This window comes from Lissotriton vulgaris, chromosome 8 (assembly GCF_964263255.1).
Source record: "Lissotriton vulgaris chromosome 8, aLisVul1.2, whole genome shotgun sequence".
NCBI lineage: Eukaryota > Metazoa > Chordata > Amphibia > Caudata > Salamandridae > Lissotriton > Lissotriton vulgaris.
The window spans coordinates 28,709,116-28,736,928 of record NC_141696.1 but is presented as its reverse complement, the minus strand read 5'-3'; the positions used below and the strand labels follow the sequence as shown (position 1 = coordinate 28,736,928).

Sequence of the window (27,813 nt, the reverse complement as noted above, 5' to 3'; positions counted from 1 at the left end):
TCTGACTTCCCCTCTTTATTAGTTGGTTTTAGCGCCGGGAAACCTTCGGGTAGCTGAGCGCTTTATAAACTTAAATATAATAATAATAATAATAATAATGATGTTATGTGTGTGCCACTGAGAGTGCTAGGTCAGGCACACTGCTGCTGGCGGAGGCAGCTGGCTAAATAAACAAATTGGTCACATTTGCATGAAGAACAAGCAATGGAAGCACACAATGTATGCCAAATCAAAACATGTACTCCTGGCTACCAACAAGTGGGCGGAGTCCAAGTCCCTCTTCTGGTACTGCTTCTTATAGCCTATTTATTATGTTGATCACATAATGTCTGGCAACAGCTGCATTCTCCATGCATTTAATGTAAGCAGGTAAAGCATATACAACACATTAAATAATCCACATAGCCCATTTAGGGCCGGCATTATAGCGCTATCCAGTGTAAAATCCCCAAGTCCCTATGTCCCTTTTTGTAGGGGTGGTTACTCACCAATCAAATAATACAAGAGAATTCCAGATACAGCCCAAATTAATGCTACACACCCCTAAGCCTGCATTTTGCTTTAAGAGTTCACCACCAGCTCAGTGCAAGTCCTCTGGGGCCCCATTGGTCTGGAAAAGTTTTACTTCACCTGTTGGAAGCCAGCAATCTCAGGAGGATGGGTCTGCTCCTGCGCAAGCTCTGGGCTTCCTTCTCCAAAGGTCCACAACCTCTACCAGTCTTTTCCAAATTTTGCATCGGGCCTCCTCAGTCCCAAGATGGCATGCATCAGTATTGGACTTCTTATTTTGGCTTTAGCAGCAATTGGTAAGTGTTCTCTAGAGCATCCTCTGCACAATTAACCAGGGCAAAGAACGGCCCTGTGCCCACTTTAGTCCCTTCCAGGCACACAGGAGTCACCAACTTTGCCTCTCTGATGGGCGATGACCTGCACTTTACAGTGGCCTTTCAGGACACAGACTACAGTTCTACCAATGGGCCAAGGCCTGCACTTCACGATGGCACCCTCCTGCCACATGGGGTCACAGAGAACATCGCTTACATGGGCAATGCCCCTCACTTCATGTGGCCAACTTCTGGCTCAGGGAGTCAGACTGCAGCCCTCACATGCCAGGACAACGAGCCTGGCTTCAGCAGAATTAGGAGGATGCCCCCCACTCCTTCAATAGTCATGACCAGATCAGAACAACTGTTTCACACTATGCTCAACGGGGTCTGCTGGACAGGCTCCCCCTGTGCCTCACTCCCTCCAGATACTCTTCTTGTCCACAGAGGGCTCTACGGCCTTCACAGGCAGCCAGATTCTTGGTACTGGAATTTTGACAATTTTCCCTCCTGCCGCTGTTTAACAAAGTATGGGGGTCCTACTTTTACAGTCCAAATCTAGACACATATATGATTTAATGTCTAGCACTTGAAATGTAAAGTAGGTGTGCCAGTTCCTTTGAAGTGATCTCTCCTCTGCACTGCCTTTGATAAAGGGACTTTCTGCCACAGCGGGAATGGAGCCAACTCTTAGTGACCCACAACACAGGCAAAAGGATTTATTAAGAATCGCACCTGTATCGTGAAGTTCCTATAAATCTATATAGGATCTGCACGTTTAGACAACATAAACTGTGGGACTGGTGTCCAGACTGATTCCTGTCACCCCCACTGGCTTGTTCGCCTGTATACCAGCTAGCTCACAGTGCCACTATGAACTCTTTTTACCAAGGAGAAAATAGTTCCAGGCAACTCGTTAACATGACAACCCTGATCCCTCAGGGATCATGGAGACAGTGCAGTACTTTTTGCTCAGTCACTCGTGCTCAATTTGTCTCAGAGAGATACACAGAATAAACAATGGGGATGTTTTCATTAAGCATTTATTGAGCCAGCATCATTCTAGTGTTAAATATGTGTGCTGCAACAACCATGAGACAAAAACAGATATAAACGATTATAAGCACCAAAAGAGTAAATGGATAGTAGATTTCTACCATAGTGCTAAAACAATAGATATTTTCAGGTTTATAGGTACATGACAGGAAAAATATGTACTCCTACGATGCTCACCCTCACTAGATGTACCTAAAAGTATTGAGCATGTATGTAGGTGTAGAGGTAAGATATCTCCTAGGAAAGAAACAACCCCATTACTTGGTGTGAGGGAATGAAGGACCCCATCTTGGTCTCATAGTACAACCCGCAAGGAATGTCAGACCACGGCCTGTTTGAGTGTCTGCATGCAGGAACGTCAGCATATTGCGTCAGTGTGTCAGAATGGAAGTCTTTCTCCTCTCTTGCACAAGCAAAGATATGGTGTTTATAAACCCAAAAGGTACCCTCAGGGGGTTCTACGCTGCTGTGTCATGGCAGACGAGCATGGCAAAAGGGATGACCCTTATACATAGTTACTGTGCTGAAAATGGTAGTCCTGCTGTGAGTCTGGGAATCCTCTTGCATAATAAATGAGGCTAGTTTTTGGAGAAAACCCCACAACATTTATTCAGCATCTAACTAGGTAAAAGGTCAGCACAAACCTGTTATGTAGTACAATGGTACAGTGAATGTAGGTGATATTGGGGTCTATATTGGGGTCCATTATAAATCATATCTGGCTATCAGGCTGCACTGAAATATTCCCAATAAAGGTTCAGAGGATTAAGGCTTCCTCTCTGTCGAGATTTGGTAAACCTTATTAGTCTCTTCATCTTCCCAAAAATGAACCCAGGCCCCACTGACCAGTACCTGTTCCTGGAATCAAAGATTTCTTTGATTGGGTTAGAGGATGCGCTGCTCCTCTCCCTCAGTGTGTCCCACCCCAGCCCTCACGAGTATCGGGAATATACATCTCTTGTCTGTCCTCAACTTTCCAGCCTCTCCAGTCCCTTGGATTTAAAATGGAACCCAACAGCCTCTATGTTATGTACCATCCACAATCACACACATGCAGCCCAGCACCCACACAGAAGTATCATGTGCTGTCCAGTGCTACACGCAGTCCATGCAAACCTCGAATCGGTTAAATACATTGTCACTGGACTATACACAAGTGGGCCAGCAGGACACACTTCAGTGACACAGGAAAAATGGCCTGTTAATATGACGGATTCCACTGAACACGAAACAGTTGTGCTGCCACCATCGTGTTTGTGTCATTTCACTCTGGGTAAGGGCAGTAAAAATGTACCTTCACAAATGTAGCATGTGCTGCCCCCTTTCCGGTTTAAGCTGACCCTTATACTGTGAGATATATCTAGGTCATGGCGCACACTCATGATCCACATTCACCTATGACCAAAAATCTGTACCAGGGATTCAGATTTCCATGTAGCTGGCACACGTAGTGTAGGGGTGCATGTCTGTCACAATGCAGGTGGCTTCTCCTTTCCAAAAGTTTTAACTTTTTGTCAAAATACAGCATTGGTAAAGTAATGGTATTCTTCCAGTACAGGACCTACAATAGATATAATATGTTGCAAGGTAGCCAAAAGTGTCAGAGCTTGATACCTTTTTAGTTGCTCATGATCAAGCATTTTTTTCCTCATATTTTAGAATTGTGGCAGGACAGATTTTTATCTCAGTTAAAAGTGGTCAATGCAGCCTCCAAAAGACTATCACAATAAGCCATTTTTATCATTATAATTAAATATAGCTGAGCATTCCCTTGTGATTGAAAACTGATAATTGTCAGGCAAATTCTTTCCAAATAGTAGGGCTGAAATTATAGATTTTGCCTTTTCCCTGTGAGACCAGAGATCAGATCCTCCTGTGCATTTCCTATAAAGATTGTGGGTCCTGACATTCAGAGTCATCACTAAGAGTTAGTTATAAGGAAAAACAGTACAAATAGTTTAATGCCTGTGCAACTATCACTGTGATACTGAGGTCTGCCACCCCTTTGGTGAGATTACACTGCAGCACTGTGTTCTCAAAGGCTCTGTAAAAGACTTCCATGTCCCTTATAACAATTGCATCTTAAGAAGTTTGATCTTCTGATCCTCTCTTACATTGTGAATTTCGCAGTCACCACATCCATGGGTTTCTGTTTACGTTCAATGTTTCTGCTTCTAGCCTTTGTCAGAAGCAAAGCTCTGCAACCAGCATGCAGACTCCAGGCATGGAAGCAGAATGCCTACACCAAAGAAGGAGATATGATTTTAGGAGGAGCGTTCATCGTTCACTCTGAATATTCATCCACCGAGGCCACATTTAAAGAAGAGCCACTGCCGATATCCTGTGAGGGGTAAGAACAGTCTCATGCAATTTGTATAGAAGTGTCACAATGGATATCCTGTGAGAGGTAAGGAAAGCCTGTTGTAGTTTATATATAAGAACCACAGCACATATCATTTGAGGGGTAAGGGTGTCCTAATGCAGTTTACATTGCACTATCACAGTGCACATTCTGTGAGGTGTATGAGCATTTTATTACAGTATATAGAAGCATCACAAATTATATCGTGCGATGGGTAAGAGCAGTGTATTGCATATGTTGGAGTGTCACAGATGATATCCTGTGAGAATGAGAACAACCTATAACAGTCTGTATACAGCTTTCATCAATGATATCCTGTAAGAAAAGTTTCTCACAGTATGTATTAGACAAGGCTGACATCCTGGAATAAGTAGTGGTCTTTACCATATATGTAGAAGTGTCCCATCTAATATCCGTACAATACACCATTACTCTTAATATCATGTATATTGACTTACAGACAGTGAGAACAGCAAGCCAAGCCTCCTGTTCATACACCTTTAGGTATCTTATCTTCCAAGAATGTCTGTGGAAAAATGGGAGTAAATACTGAATTACAATGATCCATTTTAAAATGAATTGACATAAAGCATAGGATGGTGTTGGAGATAAGGATCAGACAGAAAGAACGGTCTCCACGAAAAACCCTTTCCTGAATCTTAAGGATTTGAAGAAGTGTATCAAGGCACACTTAGACTCTGCCTAGACTAGACCATGGAACCTTGACTGAGTCATTGCAATTCTATTGGCTTCACAAATGCCATTCATGCACTCATCTCATTCTTATATGCTGCTTGCTGCCCTCTTAGATCCAATGACATCAATCCTAAACGAGTGTCCTATGTATCATATCTATAGTCCAGTTTGTTGGAAGTATAAACACCTGGCTGCACACTTTATGCCAGTAACATAGGCATCTGGTGCACTCCCCATGAGTAACAGAAAGGCCCTAGGGAGGTTTTTGGTCTGGATCTTCAGAATATGGGCCTATCCAGAATCGATGTAGGTTTCACACACTCACATGCATGCATGTACGCACACACACACACATACACACATACACACATACACGCATGCATGCAGGCGCACACACATACGTATTACATTTGTCTATAGAAATGAAATGGAGGAACAAAGAAGATATTCTTAATTCACATATTTAGTATTATTCTTAAAGAGTTTGGGTAGCACTAGATAGGTTTTGATATTAAAAAAAGTGTTCAGGTTATAGTGCCAAAAAAAACATTTGACACATAAGTCCAGATTTACAAATGTAAACTTAGACCTGAAGACTAAGTTTAGACCAGAAGCCAAACTTTAGACCTGAAATCTAACTTTAGACCTGCAGTCTAAAACATTTTAGTCCACCATTTGTTGTGAGATGGAATATGAGGAGATCAGCAGAGTATATGTGTGGACAGCTTGGCTGTGGGTAGTGAGGTTGCCTGCCATCTCTTCAAGTGACCGGAGCTGCCTGAAGGACTGTTGAATCATGTAGACAAATCCGTGTGGACGCTTTCCTGCACGGTCGCTCCCCTCGCCCTCTGCCTCCCTACGGACGCTTGTGCTCCCTGCAGCCTGAGCCGGAAAGAGATAGCTCGCAGCGCTCAGTTTCGCTTTTGCCCACTTTAGATATACATTTGATTACAGTAGCTGCGCACTCGGCGCCAGAATTAATTTGCCTGACATAATATAATTGATTATTGCTGCGCACTGTAGACTTTGCTGTGTAGGGTTAAGAGAAGTGTTTTACGAGTGTTTGTGACGGTGTTTTACATCGGCTGTGCCCCAGTCTCGTTGCAGGGACAGGGCTGCCATTTTAAGACTTTGTTTACCTCTGTGCCTCCTCCCAGATCCCGCCTCCCAGCTGACCCGCCCACCCACGAGTACAGCTACAGCGCTCTATCCCCTGGCCATTTGTGACCGTGTGGACGCTTTCCTGCACGGTCGCTCCCCTCGCCCTCTGCCTCCCTACGGACGCTTGTGCTCCCTGCAGCCTGAGCCTCTCTGAAGGTACATCGCGCCACTGCCTACCTGCACGTAAAGAGATAGCTCGCAGCGCTCAGTTTCGCTTTTGCCCACTTTAGATATCCATTTGATTACAGTAGCTGCGCACTCGGCGCCAGAATTAATTTGCCTGACATAATATAATTGATTATTGCTGCGCACTGTAGACTTTGCTGTGTAGGGTTAAGAGAAGTGTTTTACGAGTGTTTGTGACGGTGTTTTACATCGGCTGTGCCCCAGTCTCGTTGCAGGGACAGGGCTGCCATTTTAAGACTTTGTTTACCTCCGTGCCTCCTCCCAGATCCCGCCTCCCAGCTGACCCGCCCACGCTCCGCCCCCCTCCACTATCCATTTATGACCAATGTCCCAACGCGCAGCGTTCACGCGCAGCATTCGCACCCAACCCGCGCCGAAGGTGCGCCAAAGGTAAGCCCGTCTACGCCCGTCCGCGCCTGGACCGCGCCTAGCGCCAGACCCCCTGCCCCTCGCGCTGCCCAGCCCTCCCGCATTACCTACGATGCCGCCACCCTCCTAGCCCTTAACCCCGGTCGCGCCCCCAACTGCGTCCAAGCCGCTCCTGGACAAACCCATGGACCTTTCTCCTGCTACTCCTGCAAATTCAGCGGCACCGACAACATCTCCGCTACGACCACACCACTGACTCCCGACCCCAACCACCTACAATGCATCCTTCTAAACACCCGCTCGGTCCACAGACACGCCATTGACCTATGGAATCTACTAGACACCATTTCTCCAGACATCGCCTTCCTAACGAAACATGGATGAACGCTTCCTCCGCACCAAACATCACCATTGCCATCCCTGAAGACTATAAGATCACTCGCAAAGACCGTACCAGCCACACAGGAGGAGGACTCGCTATCGTCCATAAGAAATCAACCCGCATCTCAACCAGCTCTGACGCCAACCTCGTCAACTCCGAACACCTTCACTTCCAGATCCACACCGACCCCAAAACCACACTCAGAGGCACCCTCCTCTACAGACCACCAGGACCCCGCGCAAAATTCAGTGAAGACATCACGGACTTCATCACTCCACACGCGCTCCCCTCCAAAGAATACATCCTTCTGGGAGACCTCAACTTTCACCTTGAAAAGATCAACGACCGCAACACCACCACCCTCCTGGACAACCTCGCCAACCTCGGACTTAAACAACTGGTCACTTCCCCCACCCACATCGCAGGTCACACACTCGACCCCATCTTCACCTCCAGCAATCATGTCTCCTTCAGCCACACTACGGATCTCCTCTGGACTGACCACAGCTGCGTTCACTTCACCTACAACAAGCCCAAACCCACCAACCACCTCCAACCAACTCTGCAAAGAAACTGGAACAAAATCACCACCGACCAGATCTCCTCATCGCTCCTTCTAAACACCGCAGCCCACTCCTCGGACCCAAACCTAGCCGCCGCCCTATGGTTATCCAACACCGCCGACACCTTAGCACCACTGAGAAAACGTCAAAGCAAACCAGGCAACAAAAAGGCCTCATGGTTCAACGATGATCTTAAGAAGTCCAAGAAACTCTGCCGCACCCTTGAAAAAGCTTGGAAAAAAGACCCAACCACCAGCACCAAGGACGCCTTCAAAAACGCCACCCGCACTCACCACCAACTAATCCGAAAGGCCAAGAAAACAGCATTCAAGGATCGACTTGACAACAACGCCCACAACAGCAAGGAACTTTTCAACATCGTCAAGGAGTTTTCCAATCCCTCGGCCAACTCCAACGACATCACCCCCTCTCAAGCCCTCTGCGACTCCCTAGCCTCATTCTTCCACAACAAGATTGCAGACATCCACAACAGCTTCGACAACCAACCCGGAGTCCAACCCACCCAACCACACGCTGAACACTCTCCCCCCGCGAACACCCTTAACGACTGGAACCCAATCTCCACTGAGGACACCATCCGCCTGATGAACTCCATCCACTCAGGATCCCCCACAGACCCATGCCCTCACCACATCTTCAACAAAGCAGACTCCGTCATAGCACCGCACCTCCGAGACGTCATCAACTGCTCCTTCAACTCCGCCACCTTTCCGGAAAACTGGAAACACGCTGAACTCACCGCTCTTCTGAAAAAACCCACAGCGGACCCCACCGAACTCAAAAATTACCGCCCCATTTCGCTCCTTCCATTCCCGGCCAAAGTAATCGAGAAAGCTGTCAACAACCAGCTCGCCGCTTTCCTCGAAGCCAACAAATCCCTCGACTCCTCACAATCTGGCTTCCGAGCAAAACACAGCACTGAGATCGCCCTCATCGCAGCAACAGACGACATTCGAACTCTACTGGACAATGGAGACACAGTCGCCCTCATCCTCCTCGACCTCTCTGCAGCATTCGACACAGTCTGCCACAGCACCCTTTTACAACGCCTCAGCAACATCGGAATACAAGGAAAAGCACTTGAATGGATCACCTCGTTCCTCACCGGAAGAACCCAGAGAGTCCGCCTTCCACCATTCAAGTCCGAGGCCACCGAAGTCATCTGTGGCGTACCACAAGGATCCTCTCTCAGCCCCACCCTCTTCAACGTATACATGAGCCCCCTCGCGACCATCGCCCGCCAACACAACCTCAACATCATCTCTTACGCGGATGACACTCAACTGATCCTTTCTCTCACCAAGGACCCCAGCACCGCCAAAACTAACCTACACGAAGGAATGAAAGAAGTTGCTGAATGGATGAAACACAGCCGTCTGAAACTGAACTCAAATAAAACAGAAGTCCTCATCCTAGGTACATCCCCCTCTGCATGGGACGACTCTTGGTGGCCGGAAGCCCTTGGAAAAGCACCCATCCCGACAGACCACGCACGGAACCTAGGCGTCATCCTGGATTCTTCACTCTCAATGAACAGACAAGTCAACGCCATATCCTCATCCTGCTTCAACATTCTCCGCATGCTCAAAAAACATTTCGCTGGATCCCCACCGAAACCAGGAATACAGTCACCCATGCTCTGGTCACGAGCCGACTGGACTACGGAAACACCCTCTACGCAGGCACTACCGCTAAACTCCAGAAGAAACTCCAACGAATCCAAAACGCCTCAGCCAGAATCATATTAGACATCCCACGCAACGAACACATCTCTGGTCACCTGAAAGACCTCCACTGGCTACCCGTCAATAAGAGAATCACTTTCCGACTGCTAACCCACGCACACAAATCACTCTACGACATCGGACCAGAATGCCTCAACTCAAGACTGTCCTTCTACACCCCCTCCCGCCAACTACGTTCTTCCAGCCAAGCCTTCGCCACTGTACCTCGCATCAACAAGACCACCATGGGAGACAGATCCTTCTCATACCTGGCTGCTAAAACATGGAACTCACTCCCCACTTACCTTCGCCTTACCCAGAACCACCTAGCTTTCAGAAAGCAACTTAAAACGTGGATATTTGACAAGTAATCCTCCTCCCCTTCCTTAGCGCCTTGAGACCCTCTGGGTATGTAGTGCGCTATATAAATTCTCTGACTTGACTTGACTTGACTAGTATTACAAGCCTGGGGAAGGGATGAGTAGGAGATCGCCATTATTTTGTTTCACAATTCTTCATTGAAAGATTGGGAAAAAAATAAGGGATAGGGGAAGGGGGCGGGAAACATAAGCCTTAATACATGAAGTAATAATACAGTGTTGAGTACTGAGTGTAATATTAAACATGGTACTAGATACATAGCATAAGGTAGCCCCACAAAGCAGGGCCCCTCCGAGGCCAAGAAAGAGTAGCACAAAGGATGCTGCATGGGTCCACATTTGTGCACATGCGAGTCAGCGGTGTGGGGGAACCAGGAGAAGAACAGGATAGGCAAAACAATAGGAAAACAAACAGGGATCCCACCCCTACACATGTACACCCTAGGGGGGAGGTAGATTGGTGGACAAGAGGGAAGAACAGGGAAGTGAATAGAAAAAAGAGATATTGAGGGGAAGGCTGAGTTAGAGAAAGATATCATATATGTGCCCAGTATGAGTTTATGTTGGGACAGGACCAGAGTACACACAGCATATCACAGACAATCTGGGAGCATGCCAGAATAAGAGCCTCTCGCATGACAAGCATGGCTGGTGTCCAAAATACCTAGGTGCACTCATCAGTGGAGAAGAAGAGCTGAATTCAGCCAGGGCTAGCAGTGAAGACGACATGGACCCAAATAACTCAGTACACTCATCAATAGAGAATTAGAGCAAAATCCAGACAAGGCTAGCAGTGAAGGTGACTGCTGAACAGCCTTAAACACACACGTCTAAAAACTCTCAGAAAACTCACTTGTTCTAATTTCTCTTATACTGACTTCTGCACTTTTCTGTTTCCTTTTGCGTTGTGTTATGTTCACCTTTTCCTTGCGCCAGGACGCTCCTTAGCTGGAGCATCTGTGCGCAAAATAAATGATAATAACATAACATAACATGTGCACTTTGATTGAAAATATCTTTGAAGATTAATGTAAACATTACATAGATGTAAAATCTGTTTTTTCTAGATCTAGCAGAGAATTGCAATGGGACATGATACTGGTTCTAATTTCTTGTCCTCTAACAGATGTTTGGAACATCAACTTAAGAATGGGCTTAAAATCTAGAACATATCTAGAAATGTGAAAAACCACAGCTAAATAAGCTATTAGGCACATTGGGCGCTGAGCGCTAATTTATAATCTAGAAAAATCAAATGTTTCCATTATGGCTGACATGAGAGGATCCACTGTGATGTGTCTAGACCATAAGCTTATTGACATATCTGCTACCAAGGAGGACCCGGAAGGTAGGCCGTAATATACTCAGGATCACTTTGTGTTTTTTACAAGTTATCCTACAGGATGTGAGTACTATCACCTATGTGTAAAAGTCACAGTCAATAATGTGCAGTGTTGGTGAAGATGATTATGGTCCAGCTAGAAGAGCAAATAACTGCTTGCCAAGTAGCCTCCAGTGACAATAATGCCAGTATAATAAGTAACAATGGAGGAAAGACTATGTTTTCCAATTAAAAGACATCAAGGGTGCACTAGATTATTAAGCGGTCACAAAAGGTCACAAAAGGTCATCTGAAAGAGGAGTGACCGGAGAGTGCAGTCGTTCAAAGAACACAGTTGAAGGTGACCTAGCTGTCTAAACCTTTCTACATAAAGAATTATGGGGCATATTATCAAGGGATTTATCTCCGCTTTTTTGGCTTTAAAAGCCAAGAAAGTGGAGATAAAATTATCTCCCTATTAGCAACAGGGTGCTAACACGCAAATTTGCATCTTAGCACCCTTTTTCTCTTCACTTCCCCTTGCATCTCTAATGAGATGCAAAGGGGGCGTTCCAGAGAAAAATAATAGGAGAAATGTTGTTAAGCGACATTTCTCCTATTATCAAGGATTTCGCTAACCCTGTTAGTGATAAAAAAAGCAGTGTTAACCGTGGTTAGCACTGCTTTTTTTACACCTGGTATTTTCCTGACTAAGCCATGATATCCTATGGAAGGTGGATATCATGGCTAAGTTTGTGAGCCCCTATTATCAAGCTAACACCAAACTTTGAGAGATTATGGTTGGTTTTCCAGCGATAATCTCTCAATTGGCAGTTAGAGCGAGGATTTTTATCACTACTGAGATAAACCTTGCTAATAGCAAGTTATCTGTGCGATAATTTCCGGCGATGCTTAGCGTTAAAAAATTTGTTGCTAAGCATCGATAGCGGTAAATATCGCTAAACGTTGGTAATATGCCCCCTATGTCCTCATATATTCATTAAGAACTATTGGAAAGGCATACAGTTTTAGGAAATGTGACTTGTTTTAAAACCTGAAAAAAATATTTATTTTCCTATTTGGGGAGATTTTGCTTTGTCACCACATTTATTTGTAGGAACTAAGGGCCAGATTCAGAAATTACACTTCGTAGTAGGTTTTGGAGTACTACAAAACATAGTACAAAGTGCTACTCATAAAGTAGGTTAAGAGTTTAAGCCTCCACAATTACATATAGAAATGTGTGCTGGATACTCCACCCGAATGGGGTGTGTCCACACATGTCCTCAGATGTATACATATATTTTACAATTAAATGTAGTAAATGTGGGTGGGACTGGAGAAAGTGAACGGGAAAAGGGGCAGACTTACTCCAATGTGGTATGGGATTAGAGAGGAGTTAGAGGGTTTTATGGAGGAATGTGGAGAAGTTCACAGAAGGTTGTTTCCCACCTACACAGGAGTAAACAATTTGCTATATCCAGGAGATAAGACAAGGTAACTTATACTTTTGTTGTGCATTTACATTCCAAGTCTGATTATACTGAAACAACTTACTTCAAAGTGTAAACTTACTCTCAAAAATGTAAGTTTCTTTGTGTAGCAGGCCCTGAGATTTCATTTGCCTTCATTCAGTGCCAATGTGAATATTGTCTGATTGTCTCTCTTTTGAGTCTTTTTTGGGCGAACTTGTTTAAGACGTATATTATAGTGGACTATATGGTCAATTAAATCTTGTTTTGGGGTAATATTTTGTAGTGCCTGAGAGAAGCTTGAGTGTGTCCAAGTTCCTCAAATCCTTTCCCCACAATTGGTGGTTATCCAGTAGTGAGTAGTGCATGGAGGTATGTTACCTGACTAGACATCCTAGATTGATAGGATGGTCTTGATTCTACCTTCTTTTGCAATAAGTAGATCTAATGTGGCACCTTTTGTGTGGGTTGGAGGCAACCACAGTTGTTGCAAACAATTTTTACAGAAAAATGAAAAAAAGGAGGGTTGTGGAGGAATGCAAGAAGCAAGGGCAGCTGTAAGAGGGAATATTTAGTTCTGTAGGGTACATATAAATATTGGTAACACTGGGGATTCAGGTGATTTGGTAAAATAGTGCATATTTTGCCAAAAATTCATTATGAACACATATTGGTGATTTCTCATAATACCCCGGTTTGATTATGATATGCTTGATTAGTCTTAGCAGTTGAGTGTTGTGTAGCATTATAATGCCACACACTTTAAAAAACAACATCCATTTCTTTTAACGTCTAGATTCCAAATCCGGTATTACAGGGATGTGCTGGCCATGGTTTTTGCTGTAGAAGAAATAAACCGGACTCCAGACCTTTTGCCAAACATTACCCTGGGCTTCCAGATCTATGATTCCTGCACTTCCCAGATCAAGGCCATTGGAGCGCTCTTAGACCTGCTCTCAGGGAGGCAGCTCCCTGCCCCTGGGTACACATGCCATTCCGGCCCAATGCCAGCAGGTCTTGTTGGGGAAGTCCTGTCATCTACCTCTGTCCCACTGGCCAGGATTTTAGGTCTCTATCACTTCCCTCAGGTAAGTCAACTGCATGCAGTGATTTGCATAGAATATGTTGGGGTCCACAAGCATGTATAGGGTACTGACTATTGGATGGAGTCATTGTTTGAAGAATGATTATCCAACATGCTCATACCTAGTAGGCAAATGATAACTCCTCCTTCACATAGATGGTTTAATGCATCATGTTCAAATTCACACAGGCAACATAAAGCAACTCTTAATGCTACCCTGTGATATCATCGCTGTTACACAAGTCAGACAAGAAATTAGAATATCTGTCTGGGAAGATCTAGAAGCATAAGCCAATTCAAAGGACACTAGAAAGTTCTGAGAAGTTGAAAACCATCCATTCTTCTGAGAAGGTACCAACTCGATAGTAGAATGCCACATTACTGCTAACTCTTGAGTAGCCCATTTTAAAATAGATTTTGCCCCAGATAAAGAAATTAGTGTCTTAGATAATGAAAATAACCAACCTTTAGTTACTCAATAAAATATGTAAATGTTAAGCGTTCAATTGAAATCTCTTAAGTTATAAATGCTATTCTCTGGGACCTAATGGCATACTGGTGGATATATTTAAAAATAATTTGACATTTTGAGCCATGTTACGAATAGATGCATTTTAAGCATCAACTACGAAGGAATTTCTCAGATCGTGGAGTGAAGCAGTAATAGTCCTGAGCTGCTATCAAACACATTTATTGACTGATTCCACCACTGAAATATTGGAATAGTGGAATATGGAAATATTGGGCCGTGTCCTTTTATCAAGAAATTATTTTCTATCTGGCTTGCAATATGGCTTTTGCTCCAGCCTGGACAAGGTGGAGCAGTCTGTAAAATGTAACATTGCTCATGGGAAAACATATCAAAGCCAGGAGAGGTTATTTGCACATGGCCTTTATGAATATCTCTTGCACATTTCAGACTGTATATCTCACAAAACTGTGGTCCATGCTGCAAAGGATGGGAGTTTAAGTTGCTTTAGTATCTTTAGCTCAGATATTTGCACAAGGATACAACATTAAGGGTATGTTATGGACGTGGGCAGATTCACCTACTATACATTTCAATCTTGGAGTGAGGTGAGGCTGCATCCTGGCAACGTATCTGCTTTTACTTTATATAAATAACTAGCAGCCCGTCCCGACGTTGTCAGGGTATGAATTGCTGCCGGCCAGTAGTATATTGTTTCGTAGGATTTCATTTTGATAGCATTTCTTATCTGTGACAGGCCTGTGAAACGCTCCGATTCACAGTGCACTGCTGATGCACTTAAGAGTGCGCGTTCAGTAGTGTGTGAACTCGAGTTTCCCTACTTAATTTTCCTTGCAATATTATATAGCGCAAACTCAACAACATGGAATGAGCACAATTTACATTACAGAAGAACACATTGATTTGTGGTAGGCACGGGGAGACAAAGCGATTTGCCTGGAATCACAGGATGTTAAGCTGATGTCGAGATTCTAACGTAGCTCCCCATCTCTAAAGTTCGCAATTCTAGAACTTGTGGTGGGAGGTGTGTCTAAAAGTGTATGTCGGTGCTGGGCATCAATGAGAGAGACCTGTGCATTTTTCCAATTGGTGGTGAAAAAATATGAGTATGTTGCTGGAGATATGGGCCGCCGTGCCACCAATGTACTTACGGGGGAGGGTAAACGCCCATTATTCTGCAAATTTCTTTCCGCATACCATCACTCTGCATACTTTCATTACGAAAGTACCATGACTCCGCAATGCCATTATAACGCATGGCATTACATTTTATATGCTTTTACCACGCATACATTTACAATGAAATTTGTTGTAAATGCATGAATGGTAAAAGCATGTTTTTTAAAAATGTTTGGATAAGGCAAGTATGGGTATAGGGGTATATGTTTTGGGGTACTGAGGTATATGTTTTGGGGTGTTTGGGTATTTTAATGGTTCAGATATAGTTTTGGGTTATGGGGTACAGGGGTATTTTTAGGGTTCAGGGCTAGGTTTGGGTTTTGAGGTATAGGGGTATTTTTAGGGTTCAGGGGTAGGTTTGGGTTTTGGGGTACAGGGATATTTTAAGGGTTCAGGGCTAGGTTTGGGTTTTGGGGTACAGGGGTATTTTTAGGGTTCAGGGCTAGGTTTGGGTTTTGGGATACAGGGGTATTTTAAGGTTCTGGGCTAGGTTTGGGTTTTGGGGTACAGGGGTATTTTTAGGGTTATGGGGTAGGTTTGGGTTTTGGGGTACAGGGGTATTTTAAGGGTTATGGGCTAGGTTTGGGTTTTGGGGTACAGGGGTATTTTAGGGTTCAGGGGTAGGTTTGGGTTATGGGGTACAGGGGTATTTTTAGAGTTCAGGGGTATGTTTTGGTTTTGAGGTACAGGGGTATTTATAGGGTTCAGGGCTAGGTTTGGGTTTAGGGTACAGGGGGATTTTTAGGGTTTAGCGGTAGGTTTGGGTTTTGGGGTACAGGGTATATTTATAGGGTTAAGATGGGTTAGTGTTTAAGGGTGTTGGGGTATTTTAAGGAGTAAGGGTGGGTTATGATGATGGGGTGCAGGGGTATTTAAAGGGAGCAGGGTGGACACCCGGAGCTGGAATGTACTGAACCTGGGAAGAAAAAACAATGAAATATTGGGCACAACGCACACTTTTTTTCCCGTAATCCCGTGCCCCGCATACGCCCACGCCCCCAGCACACGCCCACAGCACACGATATGAGACATGCCATGAAGGGCGGAACGTACCACATGCCCCCAGCGTTTGTCACGCCACCAGCACACACCCACAGCACAACGCAGACACGCCCACAAGGGACTACTTCCAACGCTGTATTGGGTGTTGTGATTGGTGCTGTGGTTCCTGAGATTACCCGCCTCAAACGTTTGGGCTCTCTCTTTATTATATTAGTATGGATTGGTGAATTCTTTGTCAAATAAAGAAAATTTGTGAGAGAGAGAGAGCAGTGACTGACCATATTCCTGTTCTCTGAGCTTTACGTAATGCTCTTTCCTTTCCCTTGTGCCCAGAGCCAGCGAGGTCACGAGACAGGAGGGGATTAGAAGAGAGCAGTCAATGTCATTGCTCATTTTTAGCCTGCAAAGCAACTGTTTGTAAACCCTGCCTGAAGGAGGCAGTCCGGGTCAGTTTTCCTCCTGGACACTGAACTCGCTTGACGACTTCAGTTCTCTGTTGTGGCAGTGGCTGCTGATGAAAATGAAATTCGTTTTATTAAGTCATAATTTTAAAAGTTACGTGGTGGGTGGGAAAGAAATTTTATTTTATATTTCTTTGTTAGCCACTGGTCGCTCTGACTCCATATTTAGTTTGTCCTTAATTTTGAAGTGGTGCCTATGACTGTCTAAGGTTTTCTAGTTGAGTTACTTCTAGGCCTGATGCAGCAATGCCTGTGGGCCCATACATGAAGCTTTAACCTTGTTTCTGTCCTCCAGCTACTTGTTCATAAGTGCAGAAACCTAACCATAATTCTAGTGTTCTGACAAAAAGACTGTGTGTGGCTCAAGTCTTACACTTTTCTCCCTGGAGGTAACTGGTTCGGTTTCATGGATTAGGCCTGCCCTCTCCTCCACTGCAGGCATAATAGCGCAGGCCTCCATGCACACACAACAGACAGGAGGTTTAAAGACGAATGCAGTTTATTTTCTGCTGCTTCTTCAGCGCTGTAGATGCTGAAATAGAAAGTAAACCAGATCAGCTTTAAATTGCTATCGTGCCAGGTCACTGCTTGGTCTCCCTTCATTTAATTAATGTTAGCCTCTCTGCTTGTTGCTTAGGAGGGACCCCTGTCTTAGCGCTATCCCACCCCACCTCCATGCCAGAGATTGTAGCATGCCCCGTTCACACTCAACACACTTGTCAATGAGGAAGGGACTGACATCGCGAGCCGGCGGAACTACAAAAATGGCCGCTGTGATGTCATTTTGCACTCCCGCGGAGAGATTTCCTCAGCGTTTTGCCGTTTTTTCACAGATGGTCAGTGTTGCCAGCTCCAAGGGCAGTGAGCTATAAAATACGAATAAACAGACTCTCGCTAGTAAGAGTGATAGTTTCCTTGCAGGCATCAGCCATTACCTTATAAAAATGGGGCGGATATAAAACGAATAAAAAGTAGTCCCCTTTGCTGAAACAATACTAAAACGCCCAGGTTCTTTCCTGATGTCATCACGCAGACGTCGCGGCCGGCACTACTTGCAAGGGATTACTTTATTTTTATTCCTAATTTTTTAAACAACGTATATTTTTTATTTTTATATAGCCTATGTCCTACTGCTTGCCCTGAGGTTTTCAAAGATGTCTTGGGTGTTTGGATTGGTGGTGTACTTTTCGAGTTTACCTGGCTCAAAGGACACAGTTCTCTCTTTATAATAGTAGTATAGATAGATATACGCACGCACGAATATGTATGCATGTATGTATGTAAGAACACATTTGCAAGGCTGCGCATAAACCGGGACAGGCTTGTGTTTCCAGAAATACGGCACACTGTTCTATATCTATTAAGAGCCGCATTAATGTCATCTGTCTGGAATAACATTCTGATTTATGCAACAGACTTACCATCTTTGTGTTGCATACGCCAGGTTGATAGGAATGCTTGTGAGAATGAAAGTTGAATGACAGAATATTAGATAGATTAATTTGGAGATTTGTGAGTATGAGAGTATGATTGAAGTATGAATTGTTACTGGGTAGGTCTCAATGTAGGATGAATTTTTTTTTTTATCCCTTTTTGCACCAATGTATTTTGTCTGATGTCTTTACTAATATGCTGTGGATTTAATATGATCTCTATTTTTGTATGATCTTTTTTACCTCCAATCAAAGAGTATACGCAAAAAAAATAAAAATATATATATTTGCTTAACACATGTTTTTGAGTATAATTGGATTGACCAAATGGTATGTGCATTGCTAAACTCCTAGCTTAATCCCCCCATATATAGTGGGATCCTACTGTTAGGACCATCACATCATTAGGCGGGGTTACGTTCTTTGTTCTGTTCTCACTCCATAAACCGGGACAGGCCAGGCCAGACCATACATAGAAGTAAGACTAAAAAACTTTAGTTCTACTTTTATTTCTAGCCTGTCCCGGTTTTTGATTTTCAAAATCTGGTCACCCTAATTGTAATCGTAGCTCGATAATGTACTGTGTTTTTATGCATATAATAAAATTAGTGTGCAGTTTGGATGTAGTTCTCAATATTACAATGTTCTGTCCTTTTCCCTTTATTACCAAAAGCCAGTTTTACAACGTGCTTCAAACATCACCTGCTTTTAAAGGCCTGCGGCTGTTAGCTTTCCTCACATGCCGCAGGGTCAACAAGGGAGGGATTTAGAAATGCACTCCGAGTGGAGCCATCATTCGAAGCAGAGTAAATGTTTATACCAGACGAGGTTAATGAAATTGTGGCAGAAACTTCCGTTTGATGCAAACCAAAACCTACCCCTGAACCCTAAAAATACCCCTTTACACCAAAACCCAAACTTAGCCCTGAACCATAAAAATACCCCTGTACCCCAAAACCCAAACCTACCCCTGAACCCTAAAATACCCCTGTACCCCAAACCCCAAACCTAGCACTGAACCCTTAAAATACCACTGTACCCCAAAACCCAAACCTACCCCTGAACCCTAAAAATACCCCTGTACCACAAAACCCAAACCTAGCCCGGAACCATAAAAATAACCCTGTAACTCAAAACCCAAACCTACTCCTGAAACCTAAAATACCCCTGTACCCCAAAACCCAAACCTACCCCTAACCCTAAAAATACCCCTGTACCCCAAAACCCAAACCTAGCCCTGGACCCTTAAAATACCCCTGTATCCCAAAACCCAAACCTACCTCTGAACCCTAAAAATACCCCTATACCCCAAAACCCAAACCTAGCCCTGAACCCTAAAAATACCCCTGTACCCCAAAACCCATACCTATCCCCAAACCCTAAAACTACACCTGTACCCCATAACCCAAAACTATATCTGAACCCTTAAAATAACCAAACACCCAAAAACATATACCTCAGTACCCAAAAACATATACCCCTATACCCATACTTACCAAACATAAAAAAACATGCTTTTACCATTCATGCATTTACAACGAATTTCATTGTAAATGTATGCGTGGTAAACGCATATAAAATGTAATGCCATGCGTTATAATGGCATTGCGGAGTCATGGTACTTTCATAATGAAAGTATGCGGAGTGATGGTATGCGGAAAGAAAGTTGCAGAATAATGGGTGTTTACCCTCCCCCGGTAAGTACATTGGTGGCACGGCGGCCCACATCTCCAGCAACATACTCATATTTTTTCACCACCGATTTGAAAAATGCACAGATCTCTCTCACTGATGGCCAGCACCGACATGCACTTTTAGACACACCTCCCGCCACAAGTTCTAGAATTGCGAACTTTAGAGCTGGGGAGCTACGTTCGAATCTCGGCATCAGCTCAGCATCCTGTGAATCCAGGCAAATTGCTTTGTCTCCCCATGCCTACCACAAATGAATGTGTTCTTCTGTAATGTAAATTGTGCTCATGCCATGTTGTCGAGTTTGCGCTATATAATATTGCAAGGAAAAATAAAGTAGGGAAACTCGGGTTCACGCACTACTGAATGCGCACTCTTAAGTGCATCAGCAGTGCACTGTGAATCGGAGCGTTTCACAGGCCTGTCACAGATAAGAAATGCTATCAAAACGAAATCCTACAAAACAATATACTACTGGCCGGCAGCAATTCATACCCGGACGACGTCGGGACGGGCTGCTGGTATAAATATATATAGAGGGAGAGACTCTGGGATGTGTATAGGGATTTAATCATACTAGGCAGTTTGTATGGGGATCTCTTATTTTGCTATGTCGGGATCACAAGCCTCTGTAGTCAAGACTTCGACTACAAAGTGACTTTATGGTGCTTCTCCTAGAACTGCCAATTGTCTATGAAACTTCTAGATAATAACTATAGGGTATGGTATATGCCTGGAGTTAAAATAAAGCAGCTGATATCTTGAGCTCTAAGCCCTTGCTTATCAAAGAAATGGGGAAAGATGAATGGGATGGAAATTCAATCACAATATTAGATAGGAAGGAAGATGGGCAGAGTATTACAGAGCAGGAATGGAAAGAAGTTGGGAAAGGATGGAATATTGATGGAAGTAGTGGAATTTGTTGGAAAAGGATGGCTAAGGAAAATACAGTTGAAAGGTACAAGTGCAATTTGGGAAGTTAAAGATGAGTTGTCAGTGGAAAATGGTTTATTGATGAGAAGTGGAAAATTAATATCTCCTTGTAACTTCTATTTCAAAGTAATACATTTATGTTGTGAAGGTCATCTGGGAATTGTGAAAAACAAACTATTGGTGAAAGAATGGTATGGGTAGTCAGGATTTGACCAGAAAGTGGACATAAATGAACATGATTCTACAAAATGGAAACATTCTGATAAATCACAAATCAAGGGAAGATTTCCCCGACTTCCTATTGCGAGCCTGGGTATGCCACTGGAGAGGCTTGGATTGATGTGATGGGGCTGGCCCGGGATGAGGGGAAGAGTCAGTCAAGTATGTTTTTGCCATGGTGGATCATTTTTCCAAGTGGCTGGAAGTAGAAGTGGGGCACAGGGCAGGAGCTAACACTGTGGTGAAGTTTGTGGATGCTGTGGGGTAGATTTACAAGGGGAGAGTGCTACCAGACCATCACTTTTAGTGACGATCTGGTGGTGCTAATCCCTTCTCCATATGTACAAAGTGGCGCAAAACCACTTTGAGTCAATTAACTCCACCTTGTAAATAGGCCCATTAACAAGTATCACTTTGCATGAAAGGGGTGTTCAATGGGTGTTGCTGTGCACGTTCCACCGTGATATATATTGCTTTTTCACCCTGCCCCAGATTTACAATGATCTGTAAATCTGAGGAGGTGCCAAAAACTAACACCATGCAATAGTAGGCATCAGAATGGTGCAATGAGGAGAAATACTTGAATTCTCCTCATTTTTGATGTATCTATCTGTGTTGGATTCTGCAGCGCACATGAAAAGAGCAAATTGCCATTAATGATTGTTTATGTTTAGGAAGGGACACCTTCTTGCACATAAACCATCATTCCCTGTGCAAAGGAGCCGTCATTGGCGCTAGGCCGCTATATTTAGCACCAGCCCTAGGGTGATAATGGAGGCAATTCATGTTAGAAATGTTTCAATGAAGTGACATAGAATATTTCACAAGAATACATCTGTATATCATCCTGCAGGAAATGGCTGTGTGCACCTCTTGAACAGGGTATTAAAAGGAGGTATTGAGTTAACAAAAAGAAAGAAACTCAGTTGAGAGAAGTAAGTGAAAAGAATGGGTAGGGCATACTGAACTGAAGCTAGTGAAAAAACTGGCCTGAGTCCATCTGTGTTAATGAGAAGCAGGATACCAGTGACAAAGGATAATTTAGGATGCATGTCCAAGGCAAGGATTGGTCATCAGATTAGGTGAGAAAGATAATTATCATTGCACAAATGGTGTATAAGAAAATATATGATTAAATCAATGGTGTTAAGACAGTAGATTTACAAGTGAGAGACCGAGAAAGGGTGAAGAAGAGTGATTTGCGAGGAAGGTTAAGAGTAGATTTTCTTCTCTTGTTGAAGTAAAGACAATTCTGTGCAATGCTGCACTATTGAGTGCTAGGTAGGTTTGGCATGCTAGTCTTTTGCCCAAGTATTACAGCTTAATGTGATGGAGAGTTGATTGACAATGTGAGATAGGCTGTTTGGTTGGATGAATAATGAGTGTTGAAAAGGAGTGGGAGAGGTATGTATTGTTGAAAGAGGTGTTTTCAGACACTGGAATGAAAGTGAAGGGAAAGGATGCTTTGGCAGAACAATTAACAGACCTAGGAGGTTTGAAGATTACGTTTGGGATTGAAGTTTACAATGATACAATGCTATTTGTATACCATACAATGTTTATTAAAAGGAAAGGAGTGTGGAGGTGCGCATTGAGGCATGCACCAAGGATAAGAAAATCCCATGGTATTCCATGACAACCTATTCCATGGCAAGTGCTTGGAATGTTGTTGAATTACTTGGGCAGTTGGGAGTGAGCTTAGGAGTAAATGTAGCTGCATTCAACTGCATTTGTCTGTTTGGTTTTTGGCCCTCACGTATTAATAACGCCATCATCTTTGTATTGATCAAAAATATTTACTAAGAAAGAATTAAAAGTACTTTCTGGTAATACTTGTTGGTGGGCATGTGGACTAGATGTACACACATTGAATTTGAATCTTTGCTTAGTACAAATATTGAGCAGCAGATTGCTTGTCAAGAACTGTGGAGACAGAAAAGTGAGAGGATTCTGAAGTAATTAAAGATAAACAGTGAATCTTGGAAAAAATAAGCATATTCTCAGGATGGGTGGAAAAGTGGTAGGCAAATTTGCAGAAGGAACATGTATTGATGAGGTCTTGGTTCTCGGATATATTTGGAAGGGTAAGAGAGTAAGAAATAAGCTATTGAGACCGTTTTGGGTAATGAGACAAGAGTTAAAAGTTGTGGGAGGTTGTTTCTTTTGGGGAAGGGTAAATAGGCATTCGCAGAATGAAGGATAGATTGATATTAGATTTCCTGTTTCCATCGATTGAATTGAGTTCTTCAACAGTGATAATGCATGATTCACCAGGAAACTGCCTATGCATTGTAGGAAACTTCCAAGAGGGATGTGGGAAGGGCTTGCCTTGAACATTATATTTGCCCTGTTTGTTGAGATAAATACACTACAATTCCTCTTGTTGGTGGACATGTTTTCATATTGGCTAGAGGTAAAATGGGTCAGAGTAGCGCTAGTAGAGTACTGAAGTTGCTGGAGGATATATTCTCAACAGAATGTATCCATCCATTAGGCTAAGAGAAAATGGGGTTCAGTTTTGTTCAAAAGAAACAGTGACTTTTCACTGTAAAAAGGGAATACGCACTGTTAATGAGCCTTGTACCATTCAGTATCTAACAGGGTAAAGGTTGAATTAGAATACAATGCATTAGAGTTAATTGATGCCAAAAAAGAATCAGTTGAAAAATCATCTATCTGCAGCTAAAGTGTCTTGCCATCTGGTTACAGGTAACTCCATTTGAGTTCTTCAGGAAAAGCGCATCTTAATCTAAGTTAATTTCATGATCTATAAAAATGGCAGAAAGTTGATTGTGGGTGGATGTAACAGGTGAATGGCGGAAAAAGGAAGTGAGTTTTTAAAAGAAAAGGACTATTTGTCATCTCTTCTTATGTGATCACTACCTTTTCAATCCCAATCAGTCTTTTAGGGTCCAGTCCAGCTGTGGCATCACAACAGTGGTATTTAAGTGGGGAAAATACCACAAATGAGCTGGATAGCATGGCAATAACATTGCTTGCCAGACCTTATCAGACTCACAGCAATCTTGGACACCATAAACCATGAGGTGCAAAGTTCACAGAAATGAGTGGGTCTGCCATAAAGTGGTGTTCTTCTTTTCTGGCTTGGAAATCTCAAACATTAGAGACAAGATTATCTTGGTCAGTGTCCTTACCCATGTCTACAGACTTCAGGAGGCCTAATATAGACACTTTGGTATTACAGAAGGGGCCACAGAAGCTTTTGCTTCTTCTTCTGTAATACTGAAAGTGCTGGTGCACATACAGCAAGCATGCTTTCTCAGGAGGGCGTTGCCTCATTTGCATGTAGTAATGACCCCATGCAAATGAGGTAATCCATTTGCCTCTGCACTTGCACCGTATCACAGATTCGGAAGCAGTGGCAAAGAAGCTGTCAGGAGGCGCACTGTCGTTGTGACTCCTGATTGCAGCCCTCTGGCGGGGCAGACATTTCCTTGAAGGCAGGTGCAGTCACTCATTGCACCCACCTGCCAGGGGATCTATAATCAACCTTTGAGAGTGCAGGCAGGTTGCTGCCTGCACTGTGAAAACAGAGCTGTCTCAAAGCAGCCACTCCGATTTTCACATGAATGTGCTGCCCCAGGGCATCGCAAGTTCCTGGCTGCACTGGGGCAGCGCTTTCACCCTAATACAGCGCATTTTCCTTGATTACACTGGGCACACATTTTAAATGGTGAGCCCAGCACAATCAAGGAAAATTATCTGTATGTGTAATTCAGTCCCAGTTCTGTATCTAACCTTATTTGACATCTACATAAAGACATAGGGGCATGGGTGTGATCAAAATGTTTCCTTAGGGGCTAACTAAATTAGCACATTAACAATAAAAGGATTCCATGGAGGTTTTATTTACCCAATTCCAAAGAAAGTTATTTTTGCTATCTAAAAAAAGTACATGTTGTAAGTATAGGATGTAATGTATGAATGGGGTTATGAAGAATTACTTTTAGTACAGAGATTACCAAATATATATAAATATATCACTTTATTTCATTAATATTGACAGTGATAAAATAGGTTGCTCTTAAAATTAAAATAGCAATACAAAATAATGCACAAATATACAAAAATATAGAAACAGGATATTCAAACATGGTTAGACCTTCAATTAGATCTCATGCAAGTGAAGATGCAAAAGATGGATCATATACAGGTGTCCAATTGATACAAAAATGTTTTGGTCCTATTCAACAATTTTTAAGGACAACCATGCGGACACACGTGCCAATCCAAATAAACCTGTATCACTGCTTCAAGACAAACACTAAAAAAAATAATTACATACTGCAAACACCCTCGACACCATTTGGACCTAGGGAGAATTTTAGTGCATCTGGATTACACACTACAACAATTTTAAATTTGTATTCAATATTATCATCTAAAATACTTACAATTATAAAATGACAAGTTTAATCTCAATATATTCACCTAAAAAGAGAAAGAAAAGAAAGAATGTCAGGCACCAGCTAATTTACAACAAGTTATAACTGGTGGCCCAAGAGGGAGAAATTTAATTGAACTGTGAAATTCTCCAGTGATGGGCCAGAATGGCAAGAGTAAAGCCCCCAGAAGATCTAGGAGTAGGCTGTTGTTTGACAATTATCAAGGAGATAACCATGTCATAGCTAGGATTCTAAGATCAGGGTGTGGGATCGTTGAAGCAAGCAGGTGAAAAGGAGTATCAGCTTGGATGTTCATACTATCAATTTGGAAGTTAATTTGAAGCTACCTCTTGTTATTTCTTGTGCAGCCTAAATCAGATTTTGCCTCCTCAAGAACAGTGTTCCCATGTGTGGCATTTAAGTTTCAAAGTCTGGGCTCCTTCTAAAGTTTAAGGAAGCCACCATAGATCACGCAGTTAGTAAAGCATGTCTGAAGAAAACGTAGTCCCGGATCTTCCTGGGAATATTTTGGTTATCACAGTGTTAAGAAAATAGTCCTCTATGTATATGCTGCTCCTCATAGGAACCTACGTGTGAAATAGTATTTGTACGGCGCAAACCTTACTGCAACATACCCCTGAACGCCAGGTTATCCTCATATAATCAAGTTCCTTTTTAAGAGTAAATGCTGATCATGAGCCACTTCTCTCCATAACTAATAGCACACTATATTTTACAAAGTGAAATACAAGCATTGATTTGGTGAACACATACTATCATTTAATGTGATACGCTTAAGTTAAGGTTATGTACAGTTGCATGGATATGCTTTCCACACAGGCCTGATTTGGAAACAAGAATATATAGACTGAATCATTATGTGAAGGAAAATTTAAGACTGAGGGAGAGAATAATTTACCTAATGATGTCATTTACATATAACAATATCCAAAGCAATGACAACAATAGAGAAAATTTAATTACAGAAAATATCGGAATACCAGGAGTTACTTTTGCACATGGGTGAATAAAACAATTAGTCATCCACCAAAACTGCAATTACAGCTGTTGCTATTGTGACGAAAAATGGCTAAGTTTTGCCGCTATCTTATTCTGGTAGGACACAGGCATATGTGTCAGCAAAGGATCTCTTCATTTGAGAAAAGAATATGCTTTATCCAAAAATCTAGAAATTGGGCTACTATGCTTCCCATTACAGTATATAGAGGTAAGAAATTAGGATGGGCATTTTTTAATGTGATAAAGTTAGCCAAGGGGCCGTCCCTCTCCTAGAACTAATCCCAGTTGGTCAATATTTATTTCAAGCAAATATATAGGAAGAATTTGTGGTTCTGTTTTACATTTTCCTCTTCTGCAATTCTTGAAATCACATCACTAACATTGAAGTGGGATGTGCTGTTGTTCACATGGCAACTATTAGGCTGTAGGAGGTTGACATTTAGGGTTACTTAGTTGGCCATATGTATGTCAGCAATAATGGTAAATAAACTAAGCCAACCTTGATCTCTTTCACTACAGATCAGCTATGGATCAGTACTCTCTGCACTAAGTGACAAGCTCCAGTTTCCATCTTTCCTTCGTACGGTACCGAGCAGCTCCTTCCAGAATATTGCCCTTGCACGGATGATAGGTTTCTTTGGCTGGACCTGGACGGGGATGGTCGTCTCTGATGATGAGGTTGGATTACAAGGAGGACATGACACAAAAAGGATCATAGAGGCCAATGGGGGCTGTGTGGCTTTTATGGAAAAGGTTCACAACAGTTATACCAGAGAGAAGCTTGTTCATGTGGTTCAAGTAGCACAAATGTATGGTGTGAAAGTGATCATTGTCCACAGCCCAGATGTCCATGTCAAGGGGATTATAGAAACTTTTGCTGCACAAAACGTAACAGATAAAGTGTTTGTTTTCTCAGCAACATTCAAATTAACTCGTGGCCTCTACAATGAGGAGAGCTGGAAAATGTTCAATGGATCCTTAGGACTTTCCCCTCACAACAGAAAGATGAAAAACTTTGAAGAGTTTCTTATTCACCGTCATCCCTTAACAGAACCTCATGATATTTTTATCAGACAATTCTGGGAGAAAGTGTTTAGTTGCAAATGGCCAGGACCTAAGGAGACAGACGCAATGACTACCATGGAGAATGGCACTTGGTCAAACTTCTGCTCAGAGAACCTAGCTCTTGCAAACAAGGACGTACGATTCTTTGAACTCTATGACTTGAGTTACACATACCATAGCTACCTTGCGGTGTACGCTTTGGCTCACTCTTTGTATGCAATCATGACATGCAAACAAGGGCAAGGACCATTCATGAAAGGAGCATGTGCTGACATCAATAACATTCAACCTTGGCAGGTGAAAAAGTGGTAA

At 43.0% G+C, this 27,813-nt stretch overlaps 1 protein-coding gene across 1 annotated transcript; it reads left to right on the top strand.

The window, feature by feature from the left end:
* Positions 1-757: 757 nt before the first annotated feature.
* Positions 758-27,813, top strand: LOC147693287 (extracellular calcium-sensing receptor-like). Its single transcript, XM_086935896.1, has 4 exons — positions 758-806; positions 4,059-4,230; positions 13,314-13,605; positions 26,956-27,813. The coding sequence occupies exons 1-4, from the start codon at positions 758-760 to the stop codon at positions 27,811-27,813; spliced, it is 1,371 nt and encodes a 456-aa protein (XP_086792022.1).